Source organism: Neolamprologus brichardi, chromosome 1, assembly GCF_056152115.1.
Source record: "Neolamprologus brichardi isolate AB-2024 chromosome 1, ASM5615211v1, whole genome shotgun sequence".
In the NCBI taxonomy this organism is placed as follows: Eukaryota; Metazoa; Chordata; class Actinopteri; order Cichliformes; family Cichlidae; genus Neolamprologus; species Neolamprologus brichardi.
Window position 1 is genome coordinate 12916849 of NC_142104.1, and position 10319 is coordinate 12927167.

A 10319-nucleotide genomic window follows, 5' to 3' on the forward strand; every position below is an offset into this window, starting at 1 on the left:
TGTTATTGGCTTTGTTTGCATGTGAGCAGTTGCTGTAGTGTCGACACTGCGCGCAGCGTGTGTCCACAACAAAGCCGGTCTTTTGTCAGCACTACCCTGCCCAATTTCATAGCTGCCCCAAACTGTGAGCTATGGCTTTGAGGGTTAATAATAGGCAGAGCCCTGCTGCTTGCACTCCTCGAGGCAGAGACACTGGCACAGTAAAGACACAGAAACATGCACATTGAGCGACACGTATCATCCTGTGGATGTCATCAAATATGCCAGGCAGTGTCCATCTTTAAATATATGTTTTTATTGTTCTGTTTTTCTGTGTTTACAAGGAAAGAGACTACATACAAATGAAAAAGTTTCACCAGCTGTTGCTAAAAGGACAAAAAGCATTTTGTGGTGGAAGAAAAATCTTCACATGTTGGGAGATTTATTTTTTACTTTTTTGCTCCATCTTTGTTGCTCCACACAGATTGATCTGCTAAGCAACATTTTTGCACTAAAAATGTGCTTGCTCGTTATCTAAAGAGCACCACTAATCTCTTCTGCTATGTTCAGTATGATGGTGAATGCAGCACTAGGTTGGCTTAGCTTAGCTTTCATAATAGAGTTGGGTTATGAAGCAGCTAGACTGTCTATACCATTATGTGACAAAATCCACCCACCAGCTCAGTAGTGCTGCTTCACACATGCATACAGAGTTTACAGAGTTCAGTTACTGGGCCACTTCATGAAGTCTGCACTTAATGTCTTAATGAAAGTGATACTCGTTTCTTTAACAGAAAGATAATCTGTTGTTAAGTCATGTGTGAAGGTGCTAGCAGATGGATTACTTTCACAGAAAACAATTTTTTCCCGTTTCCAGTCTTTGTGAATTCACCAGCTGTTGTAGTTTCATATTAGCAGACAGAAATAATTTGGTATGTACCAGGTAATGAGAGGCATGTTATAATGCCACCAAAACCAACGACTTCCCATTTTGCTTATCTCTAAATGATAAACTGTCATTTGTTTATTTAAAGTCATTTCATGATGTGCATCCTGCAAATGATGTGTGCACCATGAATGCTACAAAATAGCTGAGAACTGGAAAGTTTGTAATAAATTTTTTTTTTAAAAAAGGTGGTGAACTGGCCACTGACCAAGTAATCCAAAAAGACTGTTTCTCAGCAGTTGGCCCTCCAAGGGGGGGAAAGCCAGTAAATATTGGATTTACCTTTGAGAAATGCAGCTACAGCTTTCTCTTAAATGAAATTAAACATAAAATTAGACTTTCAAATACCTTTTTGTCTTTGGGTCCTTTTCTAAGCTGTAATTCATTGATATTTTTTCTTGGAATGAAAAGTTCATTTGTAGAGTCGCCATCACAAACCGATTTAAGTCATTTACAGAACATTATTTTTTTCATGAAAAAACAGAAAGAAATTAGTTGTTTTGTGTGACAGTATGAAGTCTCTAACACATTAGAGTTAGAGACTTCATACTGCCATTAGGCAGAAGAATAACACGAATAACCCCAAACTCCTGATTTGCTGGCATAAACGCTGTAAGCAGTGAAAGGAAAATAGATTTCCATTAAATGCCACTGCTGCTCTTTAAAAACAATGGCAAACATTTGCTGGTCTTTTCCCCTCAAACAAGTGGAAAAGGACTTTCTGTGTCATCTTTCCACACAATTAGGGTCTTAAAGAGTTTAAGGCAGATGTCTTGGCAGAGGCAACCTGGTATGGAGACGGTGCCAGTTGCTACATTTTTTGTTAGAAGAAGGGAAAGCCTAGAAATCCCTCTGTGGTAATAAAAGTAGTTTAGCTCGTACGTTGTTTTTTTGTTTGTTTTAAATATGCATATATGATATTATTTAGGAAAGTAGTACTGCTGCTTTTATGGTTAAGGTTTTTTCATAGTTTTTTTCTCTGTTGCTTTGTTGATAGTCTGTTTTCTGTGCTCTTAAGCCAGGTATGGAGCATTGGTGCTCAACTGGAAAATTAATACGAGTCACCACATTTTCATGGTGCACAAGTAAGGACTTGACAGATTGTAGTGAAGCAGTTTTCACTCCCCTTGTAAAGCTGTGGAAATGTGTGTTTGCAAGCTTTTGTGTGTGTTTGTGCCCGTGAGCTTTCGGTGAGTCACTTTAGCCTGTTGATGCTACGTTGCTGCTGCATTCCTGTTGGTAGCCAAAATATTACAGGGAAAATAAATTTCTGTTTGTTCTTAAATCTAAAAGATTTCCTGCTTTGCTCCTGAAATAGCTTTGGATGTTAGACTTGCTAATGAAAGTATTTGAAGATGTTACTTTTTTGAAAATTGAAGTGGGAAAAAAGCTCTAAATCTGTTGTTTTAGTTCAGCTTGCAGCCGGTAGAAAATGACAGTTTAAATGAAGAAAACAAAACAATAGTATATACATTTTATTAGTGGTGTGGGTTTTCGAGATGACCCCCAAGTGGCCATTCAAACTCCAGTGGTTTCTGTTTTAAAACTCTGTCTTCCGGTCATCCGCTAAGTGGAACCACAATTCTGTGTCCTCGTTGAAAGGCGAGAGTCTTGCGAATCACTTACCGTTAGATCAAATGGGAAATCCACAGATGATTCACAGAGATGAGTGACTTTGAGAAACTGAGACTTTGTAAAAAGCTTCTCCGGTATGCTCTGTGCCCTCACCCACCCACTCACTCACTCCAGAAGTAAAATTAAAATGAAGCACAAAGGGATCACAGAGAAGCAGCTGAGATGAAGGGTAAATGGAAATAAAAAGGGGGGGAAAGACTTTTCCGGAGCAGGCCTGGAAGATTTCAATACCAGTTCTATCAACTGACCGTCTATTTCCAATGTGTGTGATCAGTCAGTGGCTCTTTTACTTGAAGTTTGCTCTCATAGACGAGGCTTTGTGAGGATGTGTGCATGTCATTACAGGGCCCTGCAAGTGGAAACTGTGTGCTTTGATATTCCCTGTTGCAGGCAAACTGAGTCTTGCTTCCCTCTGTTCCCTTTGCGCCAGTATTTTCCATTGTGGCATGTTGTCTTCATTTGCTGGACCAAAGAGTCACTCAAACTTTGAGCTATTTGCTTAAGCCGCACTGCCAGAGTAATGTTTTTAATGCCTGGGTCAGGGAATGTTTTTCAGTGTGTCATAAAGAGTTTTGATAATTACCCACTTTCCATTTCGACAGAAGACATGTTTATCGTACTGAATGACCATCTGCCTGTTTCACTTCTGTTTTGCATTTTGGAAATCTTTTCAATATGCCTCTTTTGACATGCACTTTAGAAACGTGAGCTAACCCAGTCACAGTGGTCTCCTGCTAGATGTGAAACCTCCTTTCAGGGAAATTTAACAGAGTCCCTGATACCACTTCAATCACAATATGCAGATTTGACAACAAATTCATTTCTCACTTAGCAGTTTATTTCTAAGATTTAAAATCTGCCTGACATTTCGTAGCCATTTCCCCCTGGGTTTGAGGTAATATCTATAATATTCTGGACCTTCTTGCTCGTTGTGACTCTTACCGAGCCTACAGGCAGACAGTAGTGGTGCTTAACTCAAAGAGTTTTCTCTTTCTCCTGCATTCAAAGACAAACTTCTTTCGTATTTGTGCTGGAAACTACACAACAGTGTATTGCTAAAGATCGGATGAGAAAAAAGGTCTGCATGCATGGTGACTGGAAAAATCGTCCTCCCTCTAAGTTAACATCTTTAATCGTGCAAGAGAGGAGGCAGCACTTCATGGGTTTGTTTTGTTCTTTTCAGTCAGTTAAAAGATTAAAGTTAAAAGATTTAAATCTGTTAGCTCCCAGAGGATTGAGTGATCTGATTGTAGCCTTTTCTAGTAGGAGTAACTGTAGTAGTGGTAGTAGGCTGACTGCAGATGTATATTTTGACTAGGGAGCCCCCCTCCCAGTCATCTGCAGAGGATCTCCCTTCGGCTGAGACATTCAGAGCCACAGTTACTACGGCAGGCAGCGCTGAATCACTGGTTTTCTGTTGCACCGTCATGAACAATACCAGTAAACCTGAGAAAATACTATGGCATATGAAACTAGTCATAGCTTATGCGCGACTCAAACCTCTGTTTCACTTCTGGTTATTGATGTGTGGAGCTCCAGGTTAAATTGAAGCATAGATTATCTGTTGCTCAGTGATGAGGGAAACGTTTTATTTTTACAGACTGCGATGATTGCTCAGTTGCTTACTGTTGCTTTGGTTGTGGCCTTGTTCTCCTTAAAGATAAGCGTTTTGGTTTACTGACCTGCTAGTTCTAGTTTTTAGTCCACACGTTAGAATTTTTGTTATGAAACTGAAGCTGTTCCAAGTAGTTTGTTGAATTGAATGAGAAGGGAAACAGAAAAGAATCGTAAATGGGCAGAGGTGGAGTAAACTCTTTTTCCGTTGTATGTCTTTTTTGAGATGGAAATTCTCTTCCAAAATAAGTTCTGCTTATTTCCGACGGCCCCACACGAAATTGTCCAAATTTACATCGAGCGCTGATGTAATATCGAGACTGAAGCCTCATGAAAATATTTCTGACAGTTCATTTTGGGAAACCTCACTAGAGGGTTGTGTTTTTTTTGTTTTGTGTTTTTTTGAAAGAGAGAGCGAACAAATTGAAATGAGCGGAATAAGTGTAAACTTTAGCTGGGTTTTGTGAATTTTTATGCTAATTCCTTTTTTTTTTTTTGTCTCTTCTTACGTATTTATCGGTCGATAGATTAATGTTTGCCTATGCAACAATCTAATCAGTACAGCGGAAAGTGATGAGTTTTTGCAGACGCCCACTTAATGTCGGTCTGTCGCACTTCACACTATGTTGCTCATATTCCTGTGGTATTAGGGCAGATTCACTCCCTTGAATAAACAGAGCTTACCACATAACGCTTAAGCTGTGCAGAAGGCCTGTAAGCGCAACTCTGTAATGTGTACCTCTAATTTGATCCATCAGTGCTCACAGTCGTAATTTTTCTTACACACTAAAAGCAATTTAATTACGTTTAGTGTAGTTAAGTGCTATTAAGATATATTCTAAATTTGATCTGGATTAAAAATGCAAGAAGTCAAATGTTAAACCTTTATTGAACTTCATTAAACTGGTGTTACAGAAATAAAAGAAACTCAGTCTATAGCTGTGTCATTTTATCAATGCAGCTGCTGCTCTGGCGGTCCATTAACAGCTGTAAGATGCAGTTTATTTTGAGCCCAGCTGCAGCACTTGTCTTTCAAAAGGTCGCGGCCTTTAAAGGAGATCTGTGGTCCTCCATCAGAGCTTTATTTCACATGAGGAATTATGTGACAAAGCAATGAACCAGTCCACTTGCATGTTATACGTCAAAGTTAGACTGTATGCTCAAAGGTAAATGTTTGCTTTGATAATCACACGGTAGTCTCACAAGTGCGTGGTGTTGCTGTGAGTGTGAGAGTGTGCGCGCATGTGTGTGTGTGTGAACATGGTTGACATGGGAAAGGAAGAGCCTCCCACGCTAACAGGATGATGTGAGTGATGGTGGCCAGACACAAAAGCGAACAGCAGAAAACACAAATAAAGTACACCAAGGCACTAAATTGCGCTTCTGGTCCCATGACAGAGACTGAGACAGACAATCATGTGTTCAGTTTGAAAAAATGAACTTGAAGTACTCTTGAGTTTGAGGAGGCGGCGGTGAAGCTGTGAAACAGATAGAAAGGTTAACAAAATAAATGTTAAGACTTCTTTGTTTTGCTGAGTTTATTAAGGTTGTGTTGCTTTCTTACTCCACTTGTATTACTTTATAGCGTTTATGCGTGTTTGTGTACGTGTTGTTAAATTTGAATATGGTTTCTTTTTTCTGAAGAAACGCTCTTGGCTGGTTCATTCGCTCATCGATGACTAAGTCGCTCCCTGTCACATATTTTAACTGAGTTACAGTAAAGCATTTATAAACTTCTCAGGAGTGGGGGCTTGATTTTGCACTACAGCTGCACATGTGGACAGAGTGGGGTGGAGAAGAGCTGCATTTTGATGGGCATGCACAGACATATCTGCCTTTGAGTGCTGGTGTCACACTGGGCCAGAGGTCTTTGCTACACCCACCCAAACCAGTTTGCCGAGCCTGACTTCTACACTCTGTGTTTTTGACCTGTCATCTTGTCATTTAAAACACTTAGGGAAACCACATGAAGAAGTCAGAGGATAAAAGGTGAACTCATACATGTTGTAAGAATGGAAAAAAAAAAGAAACATTCACCTCACATTTTCCATAAATTTAAAATAAATGAAAGTGTTCTTACTCTTTCTTTCCTCATGTCTTCCTCACCACGTCAAAGTAAAGCTGATTTACTTCACGGCTGCAGTTTTTACTGGCTCCCTGCTGTGTTTCTTGTGGCCCCAGTGTGAGTTCTGAATGGAGGCAGCAGATGTAAAACAACCATTCAGGCTGGCTGGAAAACAGGCTGAGAAAGACTTGCTTGTTATTTATTTAAAATCAGGCTCTAACTGAGTGTGTTGAGTAATTAACCTTGCTGTGCCTGAGTGCCTCTCTGGGCTCAACAACGTGTTTAACAATAGATTGGTTTTACACAACCTTTTTGCCATGCTTACACACCCCATGAACGGGCCTGAGGAAATGTACTGAACCACCATTAAATCTCTAATGAAGTAATGGACGGCCCCGCTGGTTGGCCAGCTGCACAGGAGTGTGTGTTTATAGGAGTCAATGTGCTGTGCTAACTGCTAACATTTCTTGGACTTGAACACGGTTTAGAATTGGCACATTCAGTGAATGGAATAGTTTCTCTCATTTGTTATGTCAGGAGAGATTATATCTCACGTCAGAGCCATGACTTTGTGACCTTTGCGTTTGCCAGTTTTTTAGAGTTTTTTTTTTTCTTTCCATTTTAATCTTTTGGCAGTTTGAAATTGCTATTTTTGTCCTATGAGGAACTCAGGGTGGAACTGCACTGACCTCTGCTGGAAAGAAATGCACATGTTCTGACAAAATAATATATTTAGAGTTTTGAATATTTATTAATATTTTTTTTCTGTTTGTCTCCCTTCGCAGTGAATGAGATCATCGACAGAGACATGTCCCAGTCCCCCAACCAGTCGTAGCTCGGCCCTTGCGCCAATCCCCTGCAACTCGTAAATCCTGCCACTTCCTCACCTCCAGTATGGACGCAGGTGCCGGTCCGAGTGCTGGTCCTGATGGAAGAAGGGGGTTGAAGAGAGACGATTGTTGTCAACGGCTGAATACAGTTGGGAGAGTCTGTTCCAAACCACAAGGATTTGCAAGTTCACCAGCCTGAAGAAGACACTCCTCTGATTTCTTTTAAAACTGTTTGTCATGTGTAGAGAACTTGATGCTGAACTACACAGATTAAAAAAAAGTGAGCAGGAGGATGTTGTAGCCATGCCAAGTTAGAGCCAGGGTAAAAACTGTCAGAGAACAATAAGAAACCGTTATAAAAAACTTTTTTCTTCAGCTCTTTAATGATCAGGGCTGTCTGTGACCCTTCAAAGCACCCAGTCTTCCTGACCAATCAGTTCTCACCTCTGTGAGTCTTGAGCACTCACCTTTTTTAAGTTTATCTACAAGAGACAACTTAATGCGCTGTCGTCGCCCTCTCACCAGCATTGACCTTTCTTATGAGAATAAGAGATGCTCAGTAGTGCACAATCACAATGAGCCAGAAGGCTGTGGCAGTGCTCTCAGTGTTGCCAATTTCTCAGGCAACACTCTTAAGCACCAGGGTGCTATAAAATATTCAGGGTTAATTGAACATCAGCAAAAGTGTGGCAGAACAATTAAGAGGTGAAATTGGCTTAATAATGATCAGAACACCCATAATTATTTCAGAAAAAGCTTTGCTAGCCAAGCTTTGCTGTCAGGCTGAGTGAGTAAAATTTGCTGTAATGATGATGTCCACTCTTTTTTCCCCCTTCTTTTCCCTCCTGTAAATGATGAAAATATTCAGATTTAAAGGAGCGGGGTCCTGGCAGGTAGAACGAGCTCTTGTGGCACCGGTCTCTTTCGGATCTGCAACATTCCACAACTTTTTGTAATCTTGCAGCCGTGTAGATATCTGTACATTAATTCACATACACCACCACCACCATACCCTATCTTTTCTTCCTCTGTTTCTCTGCCTTCTTCACATTGAACAAATGCCTTATTACCAGTTAGGAGCTTTCAGTGGTGGCGAAAGCTTTTTGTTTTTGTTGTTTTGCACAGCAGGCTTTAAGTTTAACTGTTTCAGAAACAGATATGGGGCTCGGATTATGCGGATGTGATTTCAGGAATCCCGATGAGGGAGAGTTGGAAGATGCATGAAGATGCAGATTATTTTGGTGTTCGAGAGAAGTTTTTTCATTGGTCCACAGACAGAGCTTTCTGCCTCTGAAATTTCCCCAAATCTCCCAGGGCCCTTTGTGTGCCTTCCGTTTCCTAACAGCAGTCATATTTCTAGTGGTATGAGTGTTGACGCAGCAATTATGAGAAAGTATTTATGCATAAAAATGTTTATGTATTGCACCCTGTTTAGCAATGAAAGCTGAAATCCAGGACTCCAGAAAACAGGAATCTGATGTATCGGGGGGGTATCCCACATCCCTCTATTAAAAACAATCAGTCTTTGCTGATAACAATCCAAGACTCCTCCTCCATCGTTTCCAGGATTTATTCATTCCCATTCTTTCTCTCCTCGCAGATGTGCAGTGCCTGTACGGCGGCAATAACAAACCTGAGGAAAGAGCATCTTCAGGCATATTTTTAGTCAGATATGACGTGGATGTGAACAGACAGATACTGATTTTGATTTGAAGATTTCCACTGGTTTCTGCCTTAAGCTTGACAAGGGTGAGGAGAGCTCAGGAGTGTTTTCTTTAATTATGGTTTGAAGTGAGTTTCCAGGTGAAAATGATTATGCTATGCATTCAGACTCTGCCTAATGCCTTTACATAAGAAAAAAGACAAAAAAAAAGACCTTGATGCCTGTAGGAGTAGACTCTAGATGTGTTTTAGATGCTTGATTGATTCCGTTAGCATCCTGGATTCGTCCATCAGCCAACCTGCTTTGCCGAGGACGCGGTGCAAGCATCTTAATAGGTTCAGTTCTGAGTGAGTGTGCAGATGAGTGTTTGATGTTCGTACCAAATATGCTGTACAGAAGACAGGAATCTTAAGAGTCCTACTTTCAACAAGAGAAGCACACACATGTATTTTAGGCTATGCAAATTGTAACAACAGCAAATGGGAGATATGATGTTATATATGGGAAAGGAGATTATAAAATACGTGTAAAGTCGCTTATGAACTTCACAGAGAAAAAAAACTGAACCTTCAGATAGTGCGAGTATCATGTCACTATGTAAACTATTAGAATGCCTTAACTCTTGTTTGAAAACCAGTTTTCAGTGTGTCTGTATGCTGTTCTGGGTTGTTGTTATTTTTCTATGCGTAAGACATAAGTCGGTAACTATTATTGTTATTTTTGTTTGATTTTTTTTTTAGGGGGAATTGTGGACTTTAAGGGTGGGGTGGGAGGAAAAAGATGTTTTGGGCTTCTTTTTTTTTTTTTGCATAAAGCTGGTTCTGCAGTTTGAAAGACGCGAGTCTACAAAAAAACACAAAATAAAACAAACAAAACAAACAAAAAAACCCATAAAATTTTTAAAAAATATATATAATAAAAAAACTAAAAAGAAGCAAAACCAGCATTGACAGTAAACTCTGGCTGCTGCCCTCGTCTGTCATAACCAAAGACCGAACAATATGTTCCCACTTTACATAATAGTAAAGCAACAGAGACTGTACAACTCTATTTTTGATACTTTGAAATGGATGTCATTCCTAAAAAAGGTGGGGACATGAGCGTCTCATATAATAATAATAATAAGGGAAATACAGGTTTAGCTTATGTTTACCAAGCCTTGTATTGTCATTTCTTGTATATTTTGTATGTTTCAATTTTTGTAATTTTTAAGACTGCAGTGCTTTTTGAAATTATTCAAAGGGAATAATACCTTGCATCATACTGTAGACTCTAGTGTATGTCAATAAAACCAAAAGCTCAGCCATGGCTTTGCATCACCTCACTTTTTTCATCGATCTCTCTCAGATACAACTTGTCTTCATATTTTGCAAAGTTAATGGTAAATGAGTGAAGTGATTTTATTAATATTCATAAACATTATTCGTAAACATAAGTGGAAGTTCAATATATAAGTAAAAAAAAAAACCCAGTTTGTACAGTTCCAGTGAGCTCAAACATCAGTGTTTTGATATTAGTTTTGTTTATTTAACACTCTTAGGCAAGCTTCCCATCCCTCCACTCAGACCATTTCTGATGAAGCTTCAG

At 39.6% G+C, this 10319-nt stretch overlaps 1 protein-coding gene across 2 annotated transcripts in view; it reads left to right on the forward strand.

The window, feature by feature from the left end:
- The window catches only part of nfatc3a (nuclear factor of activated T cells 3a), a 58355-nt gene extending 48315 nt beyond the window's left edge, over positions 1-10040 (forward strand). For both annotated transcript variants that reach the window (XM_006779879.3, XM_087832033.1), the window contains exon 10: positions 7025-10040. In XM_006779879.3, the coding sequence (XP_006779942.1) occupies positions 7025-7074 (50 nt within the window). In that variant the 3' untranslated portion in view covers positions 7075-10040. The remainder of the gene's footprint in view (positions 1-7024) is intronic.
- The last annotated feature ends 279 nt before the right edge of the window (positions 10041-10319 follow it).